The sequence below is a fragment of the Physeter macrocephalus genome, chromosome 13, assembly GCF_002837175.3.
Source record: "Physeter macrocephalus isolate SW-GA chromosome 13, ASM283717v5, whole genome shotgun sequence".
Lineage (NCBI taxonomy): Eukaryota > Metazoa > Chordata > Mammalia > Artiodactyla > Physeteridae > Physeter > Physeter macrocephalus.
In genome coordinates this window covers 1,389,414-1,413,379 of record NC_041226.1, presented here as the reverse complement: position 1 = coordinate 1,413,379, position 23,966 = coordinate 1,389,414, and the positions used below count along the sequence as shown (strand labels likewise).

Below are 23,966 nucleotides of genomic sequence, written 5' to 3'. Positions count from 1 at the left end.
GCGGCATGTGGGATCTTCCCGGACCGGGGCACGAACCCGCGTCCCCTGCATCGGCAGGTGGACTCTCAACCACTGCACCACCAGGGAAGCCCCCTCCTACATTTTTTTAACCCCACTTCACAAGGGTTCCTCGTCCCAATTCTTGTACTGTTCCTTCAGCTGTTTTTAACCATGGAATTCTGACACCACGATATTGTGATCGTTGGTTCACTGTGTCTCAAACGATTTGTTTTCTTTAATAGTTTTCAGACTGAGTTATCTTTTCTTACTGTGAACTAGCAGATCGAGGGATGTTGTCACACGAGCATGCGCTTGCTGCCCAAACCCTTTCTTGTTGTCAGGCAGAGGGGTGGACTGCAGCTGCGCCTTCAGAGGAACGAGGCTGCCTTGCCCTCCCCCAGGGCCCTTGGAGACCCTTGTCGGGGTTTTGGCACTCCCCTTGGCATGTGAGCCCACTAGAGCTCCATTCTCGTATCTCCACCTTCCGAAGGATAGCTGTACCTGAGGGACCTGTTATCCCAATTCAAGTCCAGCAAAACCTAACACCATGGGGGCAGGAGGGAAGTCTGTCTTGTTCAACTTTATATTCTCAGCATGAAGCAGTGTTTGTCACAGGGTAGAGACTGAATATTTGTTGAATGAATGAACGAAAGAAAGAAAAACAACCTAACCCCCCTCCCATACCCACCCACTTCCTCCACCCGCCACCGTCAAGCTTGTTTCTGTCATTGGCAGCATCATTCTTCTGGCCACCCCTCCTAGAAACCGCAGTTTTCTTTGACTGCTGCTTTTACTTCAGTTCTCCTATCTACTCAGTCATCAAGACCCTTAAAAAGCCTTCTTGAAAAGTCTGTTTAGTTTCATCTCATGTCAGAGCAATGGCAGACTTTTGAGTGGAGGAAATGTAGAAGAAAAGGAAAATAAGACACTGGGCTTCTGATCCCGATCTGACCACTCATTTAGAGAGAGAGAGAGAGGGAGATAATCTTGGGCAAACTACTTTTTTTCTCTTTAGGTTTTGGGGTGTTTCTAACCTAAAAAAAGAGATGTTGAGTTAGGAGACCTCTAAGGTCCTTTATACCTGCTCTGCTTTTTCTACCTTGTATGGTTTCACTTCCCTAGTGTCCAGTCTAGCCAGGGTACTACAGAAGGCCCTCAGTAAGGGATAGCGTATTCATTTAATAAGTGGATATTTGTATAAATTCCCTTCATCTTGAAGTTTGGTTTAAATTATAAAAGTAATACAGGAACATGATTTAAAAAATTTTTCAAGGATGCCAAATGATAAGTGTCTGCCCCTCACCCTGGCACTGCTCCCCGGAGGTTGCCACCCTTCTTGCATATCCTTGCAGAAATTTTTTATATGTAACAGAATATTGCAAAACTTACATACAATCGATTAACATTTTAACAGTGAGAGTGGATAGGTATTAACCAGTACAGATTTGGCTTCCTGGGTGGCTGCCTTCTAGCAGGTGTAACTTCTAACACTGCTTCAAAATAACGCTTTGTGTCTCTCTTATATATGGTAATTCAAGTCTGAAGGTGGAGGCATTGTATTGGGATGTGTAAAGAGAAAAATACATATATTCTTCTCCCCCTCAGAGATATGAAACATGCTGCATATTAAACTATTCGCAATTTGCTTTTTTCCACTTAATATGTTGGCACTTTTCCAGTTTAGGGTACGTGTCTATTTTTTTTGTTGTTGTTGTTGTTTTTGTGGTACGCGGGCCTCTCACTGCTGTGGCCTCTCCCATTGCGGAGCACAGGCTCCGGACGCGCAGGCCCAGCGGCCACGGCTCACGGGCCCAGCCGCTCCGCGGCACGTGGGATCCTCCCAGACCGGGGCGCGAACCCGGTTCCCCTGCATCGGCGCGCCACCAGGGAAGCCCACGTGTGTATTTTGTATGGAGAATTCTTGTTAAAGTCTACATAGTGTATCATAAAATGCTTTAACTATCTTCATAATTCGTTATTCCTAGTGTTTTGTTATTGAAACCATGTTGTGGTGAGAGCGTGTCTATAGAATAAATTTTCTAGCAGCAGAGATCCCGGGCAGAGAGTGTGCATGCCTTACGCTTTTATATATACGGCCAAATTCTTTTTCAAAAACACTAACACATGACATGGTCCGTCTACTTTTTAGAGGGTATGTTTAATTTAAATTTTTATTTGAACCTGTTTTCTGTGCTGTTACTATGTTTGTTAGCCCTAATGATCACAAGTAACAGACAACAGCTTAAGCTTTTTAACTCCCCCTTCCCCCCAAAAAGAAATTACCGTAACATATGGGGTGGTGTAAGAAAGTGGCGGGTATTTCCTGTGCCCTGAGGGCAGGACCGCAGGAAGGAACTGGAGCTGAGAACTGAGGGCCAGAGGGGCTCCTGCAGCTGTCCCTGCTTGTCCCTGGCATCTGCTCACTTTCTACACTGTTGCCCTTAAAGTGATTTTCCCTTTCTTACCCCATCCATGTGGCGAAGCGTGGCCATCGCGTGTGACTCAATCCCACCCCGTGAGATACAGCTCACTGCCCCTCGGCCCTGATTCGTAGGAGAGAGCGTGGGCCAGAATGGGGAGGTGGGAGGGTTCACGCAGTCCAGGTAGAAGAGGGGTCTGAAATCATTTCCTGGAAAGAGAGTGGCCTACAGACCAGGCGGATACCCCCAAAAGAAGTCCGCCGCACTTACAGTAGATCCCGTAGAGTATTTATTAGTCAAATGCTCTAAATCTGTGAAAGTTTCAGCTCTAGTGAAAGACCCATAGTAATTTGTCTTGTTGCCAAGAAGCATTTGTTTGCTTTGGAGGCCGTGATACGGAAAAAGGTTAGCATCTCACTGTAATTGTATTATTCTCTATTCATCCAAAATAATGGTTTTAAAGAATTATTGATTTGTGACGTCTTGGGACGTTTCCCTCATAAATCTCAAAGAACTATTTTGTCACTTACTTAGATTTCAAAAACCAGAACCTCGGGTTCTGAATGTTCTGCAGATCCTGGTGGAGCTCTTCGTTCAGTTGGCGTTTTGTTTTTGTCTGTGCTGTGCGGCGTGCAGGATCCTCGTGCCCCGACCAGGGATTGAACCCGCACCCCTGCGTTGGGAGCGTGGAGTCCTAACCACTGGACTGGCAGGAAGTCCCCTCCAGTTGGCTTTTTTTCTCTCAGAGTACTTGAGCCGAGTGGGGAGAGCAAGCCTTACCTGATCCAGCTTCTCTGGCCCTGCCTTGTGTCCTCCTCCTTTCCTCTCTGCTCCAGGCACACCGGCCCCTCACTCTTCGTGCACACTGACCACCCTCCCACCCGAGGCCTGTTCCCTCTCCTCGCATTCCTCTCTTCCCACAGACCTGTGTGACTGACCAGCTCCCTTCTTTCAGTTTCAGTCTTCTCAAATGGCTCTAAAATTACAATCCTCCACTCCTCTTGCCTGCTTTATTTTTTCTGTCAGCACCTATCACTAATATACTACTTTCTTTGTTACCTTGCCTTGCTTCCTACTCCCCGTCTTTTCCACTAGAGTGTAAGTTCCGTGAAGGCGGGGATTTACGCCGAGAGCAATATCTGGCCCCCAGTAGGTGCTCATTATGTTTTGAATGAATGAAGATACAAACTGTATATATTAGAATTCAGTGGGAAGAAGTTTAGAGTTCTTTCGCAATAGTATGTTTGCAATTTTGCTGTCTATCTGGGACGGGGTGGGAGATAATTGAGAACGTTTGTTTTGATATTTTGCTACAGACATCATGGTACAGTAGGAGAAAATACTTGATTTAGGTCTTAGTGTATCTGAGTTTTGCCACTAAACTACATGTTTGACTTTATACCAGTTCCTTATTTCCTTGGATCTCCTTATTCATCTGAACATTGCTGGGCCAGCTACATTTCTGAGGTTCCCTTCTGCCTCTTGACATTTGGATTTCATAAGCTCTCCAGTGAACATTGGTATTATTTTAAAATTATTAGTTGTCAGTTTCCTAGAGTTGTTTGTAAGAAATGAAAGCAAATTTTATAGTCAAATTGACTCAACTTTCAACATACATTCTTCAACAACTTCCTTTTAATTCTTAAATGTAGCCGTCAGATATTGTGAAAGATGTCAGCTGATTAAGCCTGACCGTGCGCATCACTGCTCAGCGTGTGACGTGTAAGTGTTTCTCTTTGGCTTTCGTTTAACCCCTGTACTGGAACTGCAGATGGGAGAACAGAAAGTGGAGGAACTTAGTAAAAACACTGCATCCTCTCCCATTATTTGCTCTGTATGCAGAGCTAACATAAATATGTCTATAAGCTAGAATATACTTTGAAGTAATCTTTGGTAACAGTTCCTGTACCAGTTGTTAGAATTTTCTTTAAGTATGCGTACTTCTTGTGCATATGCTTAATGTAATATTGATGACGAAGTAAGTAATACCCCCACCTTGAGAAAGATAACTTTAATTCCTGGATTAAAAAGACCATCATGACACTTTTCTTGTTTTTATTATTAATGTTGGTGTTAAAGCCTAACAAACCACAAAAATATTACTTTCCTTTTTTCATATTTATTTATGTATTTATTTGGCTGCACCGGCTCTTAGTTGCAGCACGCAGGATCTTTAGTGGTGGCATTCGGGATCTAGTGCCCTGACCAGGGATCGAACCCTGGTTCCCTGCATTGGGAGCGCGGAGTCTTAACCACTGGACCACCAGAAAAGTCCCATTATTACTTTCAGTTACCACCTCTGAAGTTGTTCCCCCCAAAATTTCAAAGATTTTATCCCTTATGCTCTTGTGAGAAGGTAGTGTGTTGAAAGAAAGACCCCTAGTATGGGAATTCCAGTGAGTCCTTGAACTTGAGTGAGACAAGTCATTTAACCTTTTGGGTATCAGTTCACTTATTTGTTGTATTACTTGAAATGATCCATTGTCTAACTTTATGCAAATATACATTACGTATACTGGTGGGGAGGCAAATTTGGGGTTTTTTTTTTTTTTCTGATTATAGAAGTACAGTGGTTCTTATACATGGGATAGAATTGTATAAAATCTGTGGGGAAAAAAAACCACCTACAAGCCCATCAGTGTTAATATTTTAACAATATTTGCTTCTAAAGTTTTATCACTTGCACATGTTTAAAATAACTTTCATTTTACTTTCCTCAGCTGACTTTGTAAACTAGATCTAGCTAATGTACCAAGTGCTATATGCACCATATCTGTATATTAAAATGTTATTTGATGTGGTCCAAGTCAGCTGGCTATGCTCAGCTGAATTCTCAGAGTGAAAAATCATTACTTCTTACCTACGAAAGTATTTGTGGAAATAACGGAAATTGTCTCTAACCTAATGTCTACTGGGTTGGTTTTTCTAAGATGTATTGCTAAAGGGAAAATTTTAAGTAAAAAAAAAAGATCAGAAATCAGAATCAGGGAAATTTTTCTACATGGATTTTCTTATGTTCGTTTGTTTCTTAGGTGTATTCTTAAGATGGATCATCACTGTCCTTGGTACGTATAAAACACAGAGGAAATGACATGGGGGTGGAGAGGTGGGAGGGGAGTATTTGGAGTGATTTACCTCAGCATTCCTAAATTTTGAAGGTCAATTTAATTACTCATAGATATCAAGATTGATCTAGCTTTATGTTTCTGCTACATGTTTTCCTTTAAAAATATATTCTGATGTTATTAACCCAAATAATTGTCTGCTAAGAATTAACATTGAAATTTCACATTCCTTACAGAATTTATTTAAAACACACATCCATAATTAAGACACTGCTCCCTACTTCCCAAGTGACCCATTTTCTAGTTACAGTGATTTTAAGTTTTTTCATCTGTACTATTATTATGGTAAAAAAACATTAAATTTGCCATCTTAGCCATTTTTTAAGTGTACAGTTCAGCAGTGTTAAGTATGTTCACATTGTTTTGCACCCAGTGTCCAGAACTTTTCCATTTTGCAAAACTGAAACTCTGTACCCATTAAACACTCCCCACTCCCCTCCCCTCAGCCCCTGGCAAACACCATTCTAGTTTTTGTTTCTGTGAGTTTGTCTTATTTTTACAGTGTGATTTTCTTTATTCTTCTAGGGTGAATAACTGTGTGGGATTTTCTAATTACAAATTCTTCCTGCTATTTTTATTGTACTCTCTATTATATTGCCTTTTTGTGGCTACAACAGTTTTACAGTACTTTATAAAATTTTGGACGGTAAGTCTTTTTTTCTATCTTAAAACATATATTTAGGACTTTTTAAGATGCTATTTCATAAATAATTCCTTCATTCTTTATTATAAGTAGACATACTTAATTTTACTAGTTAGAGTTTATAATGGCTCAGAAGACAGATGAGGTTAAAATTTACCTTCATATATACACGTTTGTAAATAAATGAATATTAAACAGGCTATAGTGAGCTTTTTTTAGTAATCCAAACTGTTTCCAACCATACTATCAGTTTTAGGGAAGTAATTACTTTTATTTCAGATGATGAGACTTACTGCAGTTTTACAGTAATAAAAGTGAAATACCCAGCCCCAGGTAACCACTAATCTGTTTCCTGTCTCTGGAGATTTTAATACTTTTTCTGTTGTGAGTTGCAAATGTTTTTCCACAATTTTGATCGATGTCTTGTAACCCTGTTTGCTTTTGTTTTTACCAAATCAAAAATTTTTAAAGCAGTACTTTTAAATTATGATTTCTGGCTTTATTCTGTTCACTGTAAATTTATACAGATATTTACCCAGCTTTTCTTCTGGCATTTTTATTGTGGTTTTTTTTCCTTCCTCCATTTAAATCTTTGATTTTGAAGGTGGGGGTTATTGTGGTTAAAGGTACTTTTGTATTTAATCTTCCTAAAAACCCTGTGAAGGTATTTTATTTTATTTTATTTATTTATTTTTGGCCGCGCGTTGGGTCTTTGTTGCGGTGCGCGGGCTTGTCATTGCGGTGGCTTCTCTTTGTTGCACAGCATGGGCTCTAGGCGTGCGGGCTCAGTAGTTGTGGCGCACGGGCTTAGTTGCTCCGCGGCACGTGGGATCTTCCCGGACCAGGGCTCGAATCCGTGTCCCCTGCATTGGCAGGCGGATTTGTAACCACTGCGCCACCACGGAAGTCCCTATGAAGGTATTTTAAAATGTAGGTTTTATTACTCTTCACGTATGGTGAAGCTGACAGATCAGGAGATGATAACCATTGAAAAGCTAGTTTGTTACTCACAGCTCCAAGGGAGGGTTCATGCCACCCCGTGCAGGGCCACACAGGGAAGCACCAGAGTTGCTCAGGAAGCAGAAGGCACAGGGCCCATGGGAAAGCATGGTGAGGCAGGGTAAATGCACTTAGGGTTAGCTAGTTTGAATCATTTCAGTGGTCTCTGAGGATACAGGCTGTCTGTCCCTGGTTGTCTGGTGTGATTAGGGCAGGGTGGTATTGCCCCCCTGGAGTGTGAGAGCCAGAGAAAGAAGGTGTTTTGGAGTATGGGCTCTGGATTGATTCGTTTGTATATGAGAGGTACATTCCTTGCTATCTCTGTAAGAATTGGATGTCCCTGGGAGAGGCACTCTCTCCCCAGTCAGCAAGGCTCCAGATGCCAGAGCATCAAGAATACAGAAAGGAAGAAAATATAATGAATGCAGAAGGAGCGATTATTATTCCAGTTTTCAGAGTTGGAAACTGAGGTTGGAAAAGTTAGGTAACTTACAAGGTCACATACTTAATAGTATAGGAAGCCAGAATTTTAACTTAGATCTTTCTCTTCCAACATCCAGATACTTGAGTCATCAAACAGAATTAATTTTCCAGGAAATGTCTAATACATTTTAGAAGGATTTTCATTAAAACATTATTAGACTTCTAAAGTTTGGGTATTTACAACCAGGGTATGCTAGCACTCGCAGTCCCTTTGTGCGTATTAGAAACGAGCACCTCGGTTTTGTGTGGTATCAGCCTAATGAACTTCAGCCTCTGTTGTTCCCCTAGTTGGGCAGCTTTGTTCAGTTTACAACCTACTTGAACATACTCAGTGGTCCTATTTAAATGAAGATGAGGGAATTCCCTGGTGGTCCAGTGGTTAGGACTGCTCCTTTCACTGCTGTGGCCCAGGGTTCCATCCCTGGTTTGGGAACTAAGATCCTGCAAGCTGTTCAGCACAGCCAAAAATTTTTTTAAAATAATAAATGAAGATGAATCTGTGCCACATGAATGAAGTCCAAATTGTAGAATTTCCCATTTCTTTATCAGAAACTTATGTTTGCATGTCATGATTTATTAATTAAAAAATAAATATTTTAAAACTTTTTGAGGGCTTCCCTGGTGGCGCATTGGTTAAGAATCCGCCTGCCAATGCAGGGGACACGGGTTCAAGCCCTGGTCTGGGAAGATCCCACATGCTGCGGAGCAGCTAAGCCCGTGTGCCACAACTACTGAGCCTGCGCTCTAGAGCCCCCGAGCCATAACTATTGAAGCCTGAGCGCCACAACTACTGAAGCCCACGCACCTAGAGCCCATGCTCCGCAATAAGAGAAGTCACTGCATTGAGAAGCCTGCGCACCACAACAAAGAGTAGCCCCTGCTCGCCGCAACGAGAGAAAGCCTGCATGCAGCAACAGAGACCCAACGCAGCCAAAAATAATAATAAATAAATTTTTTAAAAAAACTTTTTGAGATTCATCATGAGTAAGGAAAGACTAATAAACTTAAGTCTACTTTTTTCTCCATTCTTCAGCAATTACTATGTGCCAGGCACATATGTTCTAGGCACTTGGGATATATCAATATACAGAAGAGACAAAGAGGTCTGTCTTTGTAGAATGTATTTTTGAGAAAGGGGAAACAAATAATAAACATAATAAATAAGTAAATTATACTGTATATTAGAAAGTAAATGCTGTGAAGAACAAGTAGAGCAGAGTAAGGGATTTAGCAAGTGTGTGGGGAGGGAGGTGTGACAGGCGCAGGTTATAGCACTAAAGAGAGAGATCATGGCAGACCTCCATAAGAAGATTAAATTTGAGCCAGACTCGAAGGAAGTTAGTGGATATCTGAGATAAGAATATTTATGCGGGGGGCTTCCCTGGTGGCGCAGTGGTTGAGAATCTGCCTGCCAATGCAGGGGACATGGGTTCAAGCCCTGGTCTGGGAAGACACCACATGCCGCAGAGCAACTAGGCCCGTGAGCCACAACTGCTGAGCCTGCGCGTCTGGAGCCTGTGCTCCGCAACAAGAGAGGCCGTGACAGAGAGAGGCCCGCGCACCGCGATGAAGAGTAGCCCCCGCTCGCCGCAACTAGAGAAAGCCCTCGCACAGAAACAAAGACCGAACACAGCCCAAAATTAGTTAATTAATTAATTAATTTTGAAAAATTACAACTACTTGATGAAGTATTTTTTTTTTTTTAAAAAAAGATGAGTGAAACTAAGCTGTTTTTTGGTTTTTTGCTTTGTTTATTTTTGGCTGCGTTGGGTCTCCGTTGCTGCGCGCGGGCTTTCTCTAGTTGCAGCGAGCGGGGGCTGCTCCTCGTTGTGGTGCGCAGGCTTCTCATTGCAGTGGCTTCTCTTGTGTGGAGCACGGGCTCTAGGTGTGCGGGCTTCAGTAGTTGTGGCACGCGGGCTCAGTAGTTGTGGCTCGTGGGCTCTAGAGCGCAGGCTCAGTAGTTGCAGTACACGGGCTTAGTTGCTCCACGGTATGTGGGATCTTCACGGACCAGGGATCGAACCCATGTCCCCTGTATTGGCAGGCAGATTCTTAACCACTGTGTCACCAGGGAAGTCCTCCTCTTTCATTTCTGATTTTGAGTCCTCTGTATTTTTCTTGGTGAGACAAGGGAAAGGCCTGTCTATTCTGTTTATCTTTACAAGAAACCAGCTCTTAGGGCTTCGCTGGTGGTGCAGCTAGAGAACCTAGAGAAAGCCCGTGCACAGCAATGAAGATCCAACACAGCCAAAAATAAATATTTTTTAAAAGGGGCTTCCCAGGTGGCGCAGTGGTTGAGAGTCCGGCTGCCGATGCAGGGGACACGGGTTCGTGCCCCGGTCCGGGAAGATCCCACATGCCGTGGAGCGGCTGGGTCCGTGAGCCATGGCCGCTGAGCCTGCGTGTCCGGAGCCTGTGCTCCGCAACGGGAGAGGCCACAGCAGTGAGAGGCCCGCGTACCGCAAAAAAAAAAAAAAAACGAGGAGACATTACAACTGATAAATACAAAGGATCAAAGAGATTTCTATGAACAAATTATATGCCAAGTAATTGGATAATCTAGAAAAAATGGATAAATTCCTAGAAACATACAACCTACCAAGACTGAATCATGAAGAAATAGAAAATCTGAACAGACTGATTAATAGTAAGGAGACTGAATAAGTAATCAAAAACCTCCCAGCAAACAAAAGTCCCAGACTAGGTGGCTTCACAGGTGAAGAGTTAACACCTGTCCTTCTCAGACTTCCCAAAAATGGAAGAGGGAACACTTCCAGACTCATTTTATGAGGTCAGTGTTACCCCAATAGTAAAACCAGACAAGGTCACCACAAGAAAATTACAGGCCAGTATCCCTGATGAACATAGACTTAAAAATCCTCAACAAAATGTTAGCAAACCAAATTCAACAATACATTAAAAGGACCATACACTATGATCAAGTGGGATTTATTCCAGGGATGCAAGGATGGTTCAACACCTGCATATCGGTCAACGTGATACACCACATTAACAGAATGAAGGATAAAAATTATATGATCATCTCAATAGATGCAGAAAAAGCATTTGTCAAAATTCAGCATCCATTTAGGATAAAAGCTGTCAACAAAATGGGTATAGACGGAACGCACCTCAGCTTATAAAGGCCATATATTGACAAGCCTACAGCTAACATCATACTCAGTGGTGAAAAGCTGGAAAGCTTTTCCTCTAATATCAGGAACAAAACAAGGTAGCCCATTCTCGCCACTTTTATTCAACATAGTATCGAAAGTCTTAGCCAGCCAGGACAGTTAGGCAAGTAAAAGAAATAAAATGCATCCAGATAGGAAAGGAAGAAGTAAAACTGTCTCTATTTTCAAGTGAAGTATTAGAAAATCGTAGAGTCTACAAAAAAACTGTTAGAACTAATAAATTCAGTGAAGTTGCAGGTTACAAAATCAGTATACAAAAATCTGTTGCATCTCTATACAGTAATAACAAAGTGTCAGAAAGGGAAGTTAAGAAAACAGTCCTATTTACAATTGCATCAAAAAGAATAAAATACCTAGGAATAACTCTAAACAAGGATATGAAAGATCTCTACACTGGAAAGTATGAGACATTGATGACAGCAAATGAAGAAGACACAAATAAATGGAAAAATAATCTGTGATTATGGATTGGAAGAATTCATATTGTTTAAAATGTCTGTACTACCCAAAGCAATCTACAGAGTCAGTGCAATCCCCATCAAAATTCCAGTGCCATTTTTCACAGAAATAGAACAATCCTAAAATGTGTATAGAACCACAAAAGAGCCAATAACCAAAACAGTCTTGAAGAAAAAGAACAAAGCTAGAGGCATCTCACTTCCTGATTTCAATTTATATTACACATCTGTAGTAATCAGAACAGTATGTTATTGGCATAAAAACAGACACATAGATCAGTGGAATAGAATAAGAGAGCACAGAGATCAACCCATGCACATACGGTCAGTTAATTTATGACAAGGAGCCAAGAAGATACAATGGGGAAAGGACAGTCTCCTCAGTAAATGATGTTGGGAAACCTGGGCAGCCACCTGCAAAAGAATGAAGCTGAACCTCAATCCTACATCATAGGCAAAAATCAATTCCAAATGGATTAAAGACTTGAACATGAGGCCTGAAATCATAAATCTCCTAGAAGAAAATACAGGTGGTAAGCTCCTTGACATCAGCCTTGGCAATGATTTTTTGGATTTGACATCAAATGCAAAAGCCACAAAAGTAAAACTAAACAAGTGGGACCATGTCACACTAGAAGCTTCTGCACAGAAAAGGAAATCACTGACAAAATGAAAAGGCAGCCTACTGAATGGAAGAAAATATTTGCAAATTATGTATCTGATAAGGAGTAATATTTAAAATATTTAAAGAACTCATACAACTTAATGGCAAAAACAAAACAATCAGATTAAAAAATGGTCAGAAGATCTGAATAGACATTTTTCCAATGAAGACATGCAGATGGCCAACAGACACATGAAAAGATGCTCAACATCACTAATTATCAGGGAAATGCAAACCAAAACCACAGCGAGGTACCACCTCACACCTTTTAGAATGGCTGTTATCAAAAAGACAAGAAATAACAAGTTTTGGCAAGGATGTGGAGAAAAGGGAGCCCTTGTGTGCTCTTGGTGGGAGTGTAAATTAGCGCGGCCATTTTGGAGAATGGTACGGAGAGTCCTCAAAAAATTAAAATTAGAACTATTATACAATCCAGAAATTCCACTGCTGGGAGTATGTCCAAAGGAAAGGAAAACACTAACTCAAAAAGATATCTGCATCCCTGTGTTCATTGCAGCATTGCTTATAACAGCCAAGACATGAAAACACTCTTAAGTTTACATTGGTGGATGAAGAAATTGTGGTATAAATATGCAACGGAATTTATACCATTGCATAAATGGTGTAACTTCTGCCATAGAACAAAAAGGAAATCTTGCCGTTTTTGACAACTCACATGGACCTTGAGGGCATTATAATAAGGGAATAAAGTCAGACAGAGAAAGACAAATACCATATTATCTAACTTTCATGTGCATGTGGAATAAAAAAAAAAACCCATAGATACAAAGAACATTTTGGTGGTTGTCAGAGGTGTGGGGTGGGGGATGGGTGAAGTGGGAGAAGGTGGCAGAATAAGCCTGGGGCTGTATTGTACAACATGGTGACTATGCTTAATAAGTATATTGGAAAGTGTCTAAGAGTTAGGTCTTGAAAGATCTCCTCACAAGAAAAAAGTTTTTGTGACTCTGTGTGGTGATGGATGTTAACTAGACTTATTGTAGTGATCATGTTGCCATATAGACATATATGGAATCATTATGTTGAACTCCTGAAACTAAAATAACATTATATGTCAATTACATCTGACTTTTTTTTTAAGAGTGATCGTGGTAGGCCTCAGTAAGAAGGTAAAGCTGAGCAAAGACTTGACGGGACTTAGTGGATACCTGAGAGAAGAGTGTTTCCAACAGAGGAGACATCCAACCTTTAGAGTAAAGGCCCAGAAGGAGGAGCACCATGCCGGGCAGCTGGCAAGGCTGGAGTAGATGAGCAGGGGTAACAGGTCCGGAGGTGGCCAGGGATGTGGGGTCTTTGCGGGCGTTGCCAGGGCCGTGGAATGGGGGGCAGGGGGTGACGCCATCGGCCTTATAAAGGTCCCTCTGGCTGCTGTGTGGAAAGTAGACTGGAGGGGAGGAGATGGCACCCCTTGGAAGGCTACTGCAGTAGCAGTGAGGCAGGTGAGAAATTATGAGACCTAGTTTTTAGAAACTACTCATCGGAAGTTTTTAAAAAGCTGTTTGCTAAAAAAATCAGTTTTATGCTTTCCTAGATACAAATCTCTGTTTTAAAAACTTTGTGGAAAGGTGTGTAAAGTGTACCCTAAACGTGCTTGGAGAGCGGAATGTTCTAGTCTTTTGTGGTTTTTGAGAAAAGTCGTTGATGACCGTTAGAGAGCCACGTCTTAGCGGTCCTTCCAAACATGAAAGGGTTATAACGATAGTGCGCAGGGTAATTTTGTATAAAAAGTGGTTTCCTAATGCGTTGTCTCTATTTGTACAAGCTTTGCTGCAGGAAATCTAGAGAGTTGTCCAAAGGTAAAATACATCACTGCCGTGACATTCTTGCCATCTTTTTTGTGACATTGATAGTGAGTATGTATAGTACTCACTTGTTTCACAAGATGGGGAGATAGAAGAATCACTTGATGTATTTAAATGGTATTGCGGTTACTCTGGAAGAGAAGAGGAGAAGATAGATGTCAGAATCACCTAATGCTAAAAACCTTCCTCTTGGCCTGTAAACAGTGTTTAGATCAAGCAGGAGCAGCTCTTGTTCTGTGAGGCTGTGGTTGGCTGTGCGGCTTTGTCGTGAGAGCGAATGCTTAAAGGCTTCCTTCTTAACCTCTTGCTAGAGACTGACTTCTTCTGGGTTAACACTTTGCTTCTGTTGAAATGAATCTAGCCATTAGAATGGGTAACAGAAGCTGTTTTCGTTCACTAATGCCTTGTGGCAAATTGACATACCAAAATCGGTAATTACCAAAACAGGCTCCGTAGGAAGGGAGCAAGGATTAAAAAGGTAGGAATGGAAGCAGCTGAAGGGACGACTGTGTGCAGTGGTGTTCCAAAGATAGAGACTAGGGAAGTCCAAAAATAAATTGTCACAATTAGTTTCTGGTTATATAATTAAAAGAAGCAAATAGTAGCGTAGACGGAGAAAACCCTCGTGTATCCTGGATGTTGGGGAAAGCTTGAATATATGTATAAAGTACAAAAGAAAAACGTTGGGTAAAAATGTCCATCTTTTTATTTTATTACTGAAACTATTGCTAAAATTTAAGAGCTGTTTTTTAAGTGACTCTTTCTGACATGTTATGTAAGCAAGCCCCTCTGATAATACCAATTCTCTGCCTTGGGAAATGTTGCTTTTGGATATATTATCTAATTTATTTTATTACTTCTCATATCTGGCAATTTTTGGCGAATTCAACAATCTTCAGGAAGAACCAAATTTGTAAGAGTATATTTTGGAGGTTGACTGTTCTGAAAAGTAAGTCTTCTTTTTTCTTTCCTCAGAATGAACTCTCAGATACACGTGCAAAATTCCACATACTTTTTCTGTTCTTTGTGTCGACAATGTTCTTCATCAGCGTATTGTCACTTCTCAGCTACCACTGCTGGCTAGTTGGAAAAAACAGAACAACCATAGGTGAGTACGTTAAAATAAAGCATAATTATTTAGGAAAATGGCCACAAATGAACATGAAATCTAGAGAAGGACAAAAGATGATAAAGATAAAATAATTCTGTATTAAAATTAACTTAGGGCTTCCCTGGTGGCGCAGTGGTTGAGAATCCGCCTGCCGATGCAGGGGACGCGGGTTCGTGCCCCGGTCCGGGAAGATCCCACGTGCCGCGGAGCGGCTGGGCCCGTGAGCCGTGGCCGCTGAGCCTGCGCGTCCGGAGCCTGTGCTCCGCAACGGGAGAGGCCACGGCAGTGAGAGGCCCGCGTACCGCAAAAAAAAAAAAAAAAAAAAAAAAAAATTAACTTGGACTGGATAGGAACAATGGCCGTTTAATAAATGTAAAGGTTCATAATTTTGAGAAGGTTGAGGAAGTACAATTGACTTTTATATATTTTTTCAGTAGTGTGTTGTATATAAAAGTAGAGAACTGACTATATTTTATAAATTTTGATAAAAGCTGTTTCCTGCATTTGTTGTATCACTAATGTTAGCACTTATGTCCCTTTTTTTTTTTTTTTTTTTTTTTTTTTTTTTTTTGCGGTACGCGGGCCTCTCACTGCCGTGGCCTCTCCCGTTGCGGAGCACAGGCTCCGGACGCGCAGGCTCAGCGGCCACGGCTCACGGGCCCAGCCGCTCCGCGGCACGTGGGATCTTCCCGGACCGGGGCACGAACCCGCGTCCCCTGCATCGGCAGGCGGACTCTCAACCACTGTGCCACTGGGGAAGCCCTGCTCATTTTTTTAAAATGAAAATATTGGGGAAGAATTCAGTAAGGTATTCCAATAATTGGACACACACTTCTTAAACAACAGTGGTGTGGCATTGCTCAGACTAAACCTTTGGCATGTAAGCAGCAACACCAGCCATAACTGGAATATTGAGGTATTGGCTAACAAAATAGGGATCTGTCACAGTGTTTCGAAAGAAAGTTAAACACTCCCTGCTGTCTAAAGGAGAGTTGGACATATTTTAACATAGAAAGATGCAGACATTGTAGGGAGACTCTTAGGTACTTTTATATTTGGATCCCTTTAATCTCGTGTCTTATGGAGTCCTGTAAAATATGACGGGCTTCCAGGGTAAGGGTTTGGTGCCCCGCCTTTCCCAGCTCACTCTGCTGTTGCGCTCTCCTCCAGTTCCCATGCCGTCATCCCTTTTCCATGTGAATAAGCTTCCTTATGTCAATTAATTTATCATCGTCACAGAATATCCTGTCATCTCTTCACCTTTAACCCGAGGTCACAGAAGGCAGCCCACGTGCAAAGCCTAGCTCTTCAGACCTCCCAAGCAGCTGGACACTGAGAGATTTCACACAGAAAAGGAGATTTCTTCTTTTCAAAACTGATGACTCTGGTGGCCCTATTTTCCCACCTGCCGTCATTCAGTAGGAGCTCAGTAGTGGCTGACTGCTTCCGGTGGCCACGAGCATTTAATTGGCCACGGTTCCCACCCTACTTCACTTGTTTCCCGCCCAAACCCTGTAGGTGTCTGAGAGGTGAGTGCTTCCTGGGAAACACATTGTTCTCTTAAAAACAATCTTTTCCAAACGTTTTTACCAGTGACTACAGTAAGAAATGCATCATTTTATATCACTACCTAGTGCATGCACACACATGTATAAAATTATGTAAATAGAATAAGCAAAATCTTCGTAAAACATCATTAATGTCTACTATGTCCAATGTACTCTGATATTTTCTGTTCTAGTTCTTTAAAAAGAAATGCTGGTTTCAAAGCACTGAATTGATTTTACAGCCTATTCAGATGTTTAAACACACACTTTGAAAAACCTTCCCGTAACACACCACTCCCCGCACACCCTGGTGTTACCCAGCTCTCCACTGCTGCTTCCAGATGTCCTTTGGGGCATCACTTGTACCTTCCTCATAGCTGTCACCTCCCTACCTTGAATCATTTCTCATGTTGTTACAGAGTTTCTATTAATACATTCAAACTGCTGCTGTCACCCCAGACAGGCTGGTTGGTCCCTTTGATCCTGATAGCCAGTCATTCCTGTACCCAAACACTGAACCTTTCATCACTTGAAACTGAAGAGGCCTCACATTTTCACCTTGAAGTTTCCATACTCTGACCACAGTCTTTATCCGTTCAGCTTTCCCTTTCCGTGTTCCAGTGTGCGCCCTTTTTAGCTTACTGAGTCCTCCACACTCCACCACTTTTCTCCCACGTTTCTTTCCCTTTTGGTTTCGTTTCTCACCTTTTTCCATTCTAGATCCTATAATAAATGCCCTCAAGCTCCCAGCAGCACCCTCGCATTACACATGCCCCTAGGTGCCTCTTCTCCCATAACGCCTTTGCCCCAGTCCCTGACCCAGGTTATTCCAGCGATGCGTTCTTCTCCCAGTGCGATGGGGCTGGAGAGAGCTGGTGAAGGCTGTCTCACTCCCACAGAGGTGGTCACAACTACAGATTCAAAGTCTCAGACCTCACTTACGCCCTCAGCATTATTTGGCAGTAATGTCACGTGTTTCTGATCAGGTTTGCCACCTTATTACCCACAATAGGTATTCCAGACTTTCATCATTCTCCTTAATTTCCTTACCTATTTTGTGAACGCTACATAGAAAAATTAGAAGTTGTCACAAGTAAATTCTTATCGTCTCACCTTTATAACCACACACAAACATTTCTACTTTCAAACCCATCATTGTCACCCTCTTTCTAACTTCTGCAGACACGATGTCTTTTCTGGTATCTATGGTTAATCTTTAGAACTTTTCTAAAGGCCATCCCATTTCTTCTAGAACTTTCTTCCATCAGTTTTTACTTCACTTTTCTGTGTCATCAACCTTTCCCAATCCGTCTCTCCCTGGCTCCTTCTTATCCATAGCTGATAAAACATTCTGAAATGCATTCTATCTTTAAACAGAGATCCTAGGCTCTGGCTGCCATCAGCTTCCTCACTTATTATTCGTAGCTCAGGATCGAACTCAGGCGTCACCTCCTGCATATTTCACCTTCCTTGGCCACCACCCCCAACACTCGCATGTATCTCTATCACACTGTCATTCTGATAGACTTTTGTTAGACTGTGGGTTCTTTGGTCAGAATTTAATCTACTTTACCTTGGGATCCCAAAACCTGGTGCTTTGCCATAAGGCACGTAGTAGGAAGTTGATAAATAATGAATGAGTGAAGTTGCAAGAGATAGAATATCTTTTAAAAAAAGAAAAAACAAAAAGGCTAAGGTGTATTGAACATTCTTCAGTCGATTTTCCTTAATATCACATAATTATTTTGACATTTTCATTTTATAAGGGTGATGAAATATTCAAGAGGTTATATTTTTTCCCAAAAAAGTTTTAAAAAAGAAAAAAAATTGGTACTTTCCTTCCCTCCTATAATTTTCAAATAGGTTAACTCTTCTTTTTTGTAATATATATCTGTAACAGAATCATTCCGTGCACCCACATTTTCATATGGACCTGATGGAAACGGTTTCTCGCTTGGATGCAGTAAAAATTGGAGACAAGTCTTTGGCGATGAAAAGAAATATTGGCTACTTCCAATATTTTCAAGGTAGTTTATAAAATGCACGTCTCAGAAATTATGGAACCTGTGATAGTCTCTGTCTCTCTGATTAAATGATTCAGAGAATATAGTATATTATGACATTATGAGCCTTAAGAATGAAAACTCAGAATATCTTGATTACATGAAGTATTTTATTTTTCATGTTTTTTATAAGGGTGAAGGAGAGTTTGGGCATATATTTGAATGAGAAAAAAAGATGATTCATATCTTTTTTTGATGAGCCATATCTTCAGTGATTTCCAGTACAGGTTATGTATTCTGTTGTGTCTTAAATCAAAGAGGACCCAACACATAATGCAGTTTTTACTTGCATTTAAATTTAAATGAGAATATATGCTCAAGATGATTTATAATTTCCTTTTCTCCCAAATTCTCAGCCATCCTAGGCCATCTCTATACCAAAAGTCATTATAGAGAAGGAAAAAGTATTTGAAATTCAAGTACCATATTTGTAAGTGTTGTGGGGGTTTTTTCCTTTTTTCCCTTAACAAGGAACTGTATTGCTTGTTATTGTGTCTGAATATGACATATTTGCATTCTTTTTTTTTTTTTTTGGCCACACCACATGAGATCTTAGTTCCCTGACCAGAGCTTGAACCCAAGCCCCAGCAGTGAAAGTTCAGAGTCCTAACCATTGGACGGCCAGGGAATTCCCAATTGCCTTCATTTTTGAAAGACATTTTGTTTGGTATAGAATTGTAGATGCTGCTTGCATTTTTTTCTGATGAGAAGTTTGTGGATATTATGTTTATTACTATTTGTGTAATATGACATTTTTCTCTGGCTGCTTTTAAGATTTTGTTTATCACTGGTTTCTTGCAATTTGATTATGACATGCCTGGTGTCGTTTTCTTCATGATTCTTGTGCTTAGGATTGTTGAGCTTCTTGGATCTGTAATTTTTAAACTTTCATCAGATTTGGAAAGTACTTTTTAACCACTGTCTCGTCAAGTATTTCTTCTGTCGCCTCCCTCCCCTTGTCCCTGCAGGGACCCAGCTACATGTCTGTGGCTCCTCGGGAGGCTCCACCACGGCTCACTGGTGGCTGCTCACTCTCTGTTCAGTCTTTTTCCTGAGTTTCATCTTCAGGTGTGCCAGTCTCTTCTGTGCGCTTTATCTGTTGTCTCTTATATTCAGGTGTTTCCACTCCGACTGGTTGGAACATAGACTATTATTTTTTAAGGTTATTTTCTCTAAACAAATTTCAATGTTGGCAGTTGGGTTTTGTTTTTGTTTTTTTTTTTAAGATGTTGGGGGGTAGGAGTTTATTAATTTATTTATTTATTTTTGCTGTGTTGGGTCTTCGTTTCTGTGCGGGGACTTTCTCTAGTTGCGGCAAGCGGGGGCCACGCTTCATCGCGGTGCGCAGGCCTCTCACTATTGCGGCCTCTCTTGTTGCAGAGCATAGGCTCCAGACGTGCAGACTCAGTAGTTGCGGCTCACGGGCCTAGTTGCTCCGCGGCATGTGGGATCCTCCCAGACCAGGGCTCGAACCCATGTCCCCTGCATTAGCAGGCAGATTCTCAACCACTGGGCCACCAGGGAAGCCCGGCAGTTGGGTTTTTTGTCTTTGTTTTTCTTTTCCCCTTCTTTGACGATGTTGTTCCATTATCATCTGGCTTGTGTTGTTTGTGTCAATAAATCAGCCTCTCTCTTATCTTTATTCCACTGTTTGTACAGGCACACCTCGGAGATTATTGCAGGTTTGGTTCCAGACCACCGCAATAAAGCAAATATCATAGTAAAGTGAGTCATATGAATTTTTTGGTTTCCCAGTGCATATAACAGTCTATAATCATAGACTGTTAAGTGTTCAATAGCATTATGTCTAAAAAAAAAAACAATGTACATACCTTGATTTAAAAATACTTTATTGCTAAAAACTGTTAATCGTTATCTGAGCCTTCAGCAAGTCGTAATCTTTTTGCTGGTGGAGGGTTTGAAATATTGTGAGAATTGCCAAAATGTGACACAGAGACGCAAAGTGAGCAAATGCTGTTGGAAAAATGGCACCAATGTAGGGTTGCCTCAAACCTTTAATTTATAAAAATCACAGTATCTGCAAAGTAAAATGAAACACAATAAAATGAGGTATGCTTGTAAATTACTATGTCTTTTTTCCCCTGTGGCTACTTTTAAGATTTTATCTTTATCACTGGTTTTAAGTAGTCTGATGATGATGTTCCTTAGTATGGTTTGCCTTGTGTTTATCCTCTTTGGAGTTCATTAGGCTTCTTGGATCTATGAATTTGTAGTTTTCATCAAATCTGAATTATTTATTTATTCATTTATTTATTGCCTGCGTTGGGTCTTCGTTGCTGTGCGCAGGCCTTCTCTAGTTGCAGCGAGCAGGGGCTACTCTTTGTTGTGGTATGCGGGCTTCTCATTTAGTGGCTTCTCTTTGTTGTGGAGCAGAGGCTGTAGGCACACGGGCTCAGTAGTTGTGGCACTTGGGCTCAGTAGTTGTGGCTCGCGGGCTCCAGAGCGCAGGCTCAGTAGTTGTGGCGCATGGGCTTAGTTGCTCCATGGCATGTGGGATCTTCCCGGATCAGGGCTTGAACCTGTGTCCCCTGCATTGGCAGGAGGATTCTTAACCACTGTGCCACCAGGGAAGTCAAATCTGAATAATTTTGAAATAATTTTCAATTGTTTTTTCTGCCTGCTTCCCTCTTCCTGTGCCCTTCCCCCACTAGCTTTTCAGGTTCTCTTAAATATATGTCGTGACCCACGGTCATTGCTGTTGTCCCTCCCTTCTCCCCCTCCATCTTTTTTCTCTCTTTGCTTCAAATTGAATCGTTTCTATTGTTACGTCTGTGAGTTCACTTATCTTTTCTTCTGTAATGTCTACTGTTAAGCTCATCCAGTGAATTTCTTATTTCAGATATTATATTTTTCAGCTCCAGAAGTTCAATTTGGTTCTTTTTTTATATCTTACATTTCTTTTTTCTTTATATCCACTTTTTCCAGTTAATTCATGGACATATTTATAATCACTGTTTTAACGTCTTTGTTTCAAGTGTTCATGGTCATTTCTAAATCTTTTCTATTGACTTTTTTTTCTCTCAGTTGTGATCACACTTTCCTGCTTTTTATGCTAGAACTTTTTGATTGGATGGTGGACATTTTGAATTCTGAGTGTTTAAATTTTGTCTCCCTTTAAAGAATGTTGAATTTTGTTTTGGAAGACTTCTGTTTCAGCTTAGTCCTCCTGGCACTTGTTTAAACCTTTGTTTGGTTGGGTGTAAAGTAGCATTTTCTCTAGGGCAAGTTTAGTCCTACAGCAAAGGTGAGAGCCTGCTGGCGGTCTCTGCCATATCCACATGTTCAGTGAGGTCTCTCTACTCTGGCAGGTCGAATGCAAATGGCTTTTAGTGCTGTGCAGGCTCTGAATTGTTCAGCTTACACTCCCCAGTTGTTCTTTTCCCAGATTCACATGTGTGGCTTAGTATTCATCAGAAGACTCAAGTAAAACCCTGTGCAGATTTCTGTAGCCCTTTCTCTGCACATATCCCTCTTCCTCAGCTCTGTCCGATAGAAGCAAGCCTCCTCATCTTCTCGAAACTCCCATCTCTGTCACCTTAATTCAGTGAGACCACCTTGCTCTGCACATCCCCCTGTTGGTGCTCAAGTTCTGGCAGAAGCTGCAACTCCTTGGTTGGTTTCTCTTCTTCCAGACACCACAGTTCTGTGCTGCCTGTTTTGAAAAGAGTTGTTGTATATACTGTTCAACAGGAGGTCAAAGGTACCGGTTAATCCATCTTGGCTGGAAGTGGAATTCCCTGTGGTACACAGTTTTGATGTTTTTAGAATGCGGAAGGCATAGCTGTACTTTTTTTTAAGTTGTGAACTTCTTGAAGGCAGAGATTTTCTTTTCTTTTGTTCACTGGTATATCCCTAGCCCTTCAAATGGTACTTGGAACATCCAGTGTATTTTCGTTTAATGAATGTTGTTGAATAAATAAATATGTGGAACTTACATCTTGAATTTCAGTTTGAGCGTTTATGATATCTTAAATGATTGTGAGAAGCAGGTCAGTTACCCAAATATTTGAATATGTATGTTTATCATAAGTTTAATAGACATGATCATTTTAATAGTCATGGAAGATACTGTTTTTAACTATATGTAAATTATAAAAGAAAAAGACTTATTTCCTCAGTGGAGTCTAATAACTCTCTAAATTAGAAATCTTAGAAATCATTCTCTGAAATGACAAGTTGTGATAATTTTATACCATGCCTCTGGAAAATAGGTGTTAAATTTGACCATTTTGATTTAACTGAACATGATTAAATTATTACTGATATTTTTCATTATGCAGTCAGGGTGATGGCTGCAGTTTTCCGACTCGTCTTGTGGGGACGGATCCAGAACAAGCTTCTGTTTCAAACCACAGTGAAAATACCAAAAGGTGTGCTTCTTGTCATTAAGTTTTTCAGAATTCATTATAGAGCAAACTCTGTGTGTGTGTGTGTGTGTGTTATACATAGATAAATACAGTAGTAATGTAGCAAGCCAGCATAGATAAAGAGAAATTCTATTCGTTTTTTTAACTGAGGGTTAAAATAATATGGATATAGCTGATATGCTCAGGATAACCATATTTTTTATCATTCAAACCAGAACACTTTTGAGAGTAAGAAAGTGAACGCTTGCTGTTAGTAGTTGAAGCAGGACAGTCTCATGTCACTGGACGCGTCTGGCAGGGTAGGAAGCACGGCTACCCTACCTGTGCTGCGTCTTCCTAGAAACGACTCTTTCAAGATTTGATTATGTTGGTTTACATCAGTTATATTTTCAAAGAAGTTAGTCATTGTACTATTCACCGTTTTATTTTGATAAACAGATTTTAACTGCAGCGTGAAAATAATATTAATGAGGATTCAAAAATACAAATACAAAATTTTTCTTCTTCATCTTAGAGGATATTTTCTCAGAGTTTGTATGGCGAGCACACTGATTCATAAATTCAGAGAAATAGTTCATTTTAAATGAAATGTTAAAGGAGATAGAGATGCTTCTGTCAAAGTGAAACACTTGAAACTTACTTACTACAGAAATAAGCTGTGGGGGAGGAGCGATTATAAATTCCAAGCTAGCGGATTAATTTTGGAAGAACATAGGCCTTAGAACCTAGGACCTCAGAGCTCGAAGAAGTTACTTAAACTGTCTGAGCCTCACCTGCCAGCTCTATGAGAGGAGGATTTGTACTCCCTTCGGGGGTTATTGTGAAGATTGTGATGGTGTGTAGAAAGCACCCAGCACAGCGTCTGCCCATAGTGGGTCCCCAGCAATACTAGTTCCCTTTTCCCCCTCCTTTTTTTCCTCCATTCCCTCCCTCCCTGGATCTCTTAGCTAGAAAACTAAGTCTACGCTAAATCACTAAATCATTTTTTCCCCTTAGATCTATACTGCAGAGGTAGAAAGCAGAAAACTTGGGAAATGACAGGTAATCT

General features: G+C 41.0%; 2 protein-coding genes across 7 annotated transcripts in view; one reads left to right on the top strand and one right to left on the bottom strand.

The window, feature by feature from the left end:
• MRPL57 (mitochondrial ribosomal protein L57) overlaps nt 1-23,966 on the bottom strand; it is a 44,440-nt gene that overhangs the window by 12,305 nt on the left and 8,169 nt on the right. For 2 of the 3 annotated variants that reach the window (XR_008619008.1, XR_008619009.1), the window contains 2 exons: nt 14,822-14,889; nt 13,878-13,940 (listed from right to left, as the gene is read on the bottom strand). The gene's annotated coding sequence lies outside the window, so the exon portion shown is untranslated. Of the gene's footprint in view, nt 1-13,877; nt 13,941-14,666; nt 14,796-14,821; nt 14,890-23,966 lie in introns of those variants that run through there. The other variant, XR_008619010.1, reaches the window with a different exon arrangement.
• ZDHHC20 (zinc finger DHHC-type palmitoyltransferase 20) overlaps nt 1-23,966 on the top strand; it is a 74,389-nt gene that overhangs the window by 43,059 nt on the left and 7,364 nt on the right. For 3 of the 4 annotated variants that reach the window (XM_024125989.2, XM_024125987.3, XM_028497501.2), the window contains exons 5-10: nt 4,073-4,142; nt 5,453-5,485; nt 6,071-6,191; nt 14,785-14,917; nt 18,368-18,494; nt 22,832-22,921. In XM_024125989.2, coding sequence (XP_023981757.1) covers nt 4,073-4,142; nt 5,453-5,485; nt 6,071-6,191; nt 14,785-14,917; nt 18,368-18,494; nt 22,832-22,921 — 574 coding nt within the window. Of the gene's footprint in view, nt 1-4,072; nt 4,143-5,452; nt 5,486-6,070; nt 6,192-14,784; nt 14,918-18,367; nt 18,495-22,831; nt 22,922-23,914; nt 23,960-23,966 lie in introns of all 4 variants that reach the window. The other variant, XM_024125990.2, reaches the window with a different exon arrangement.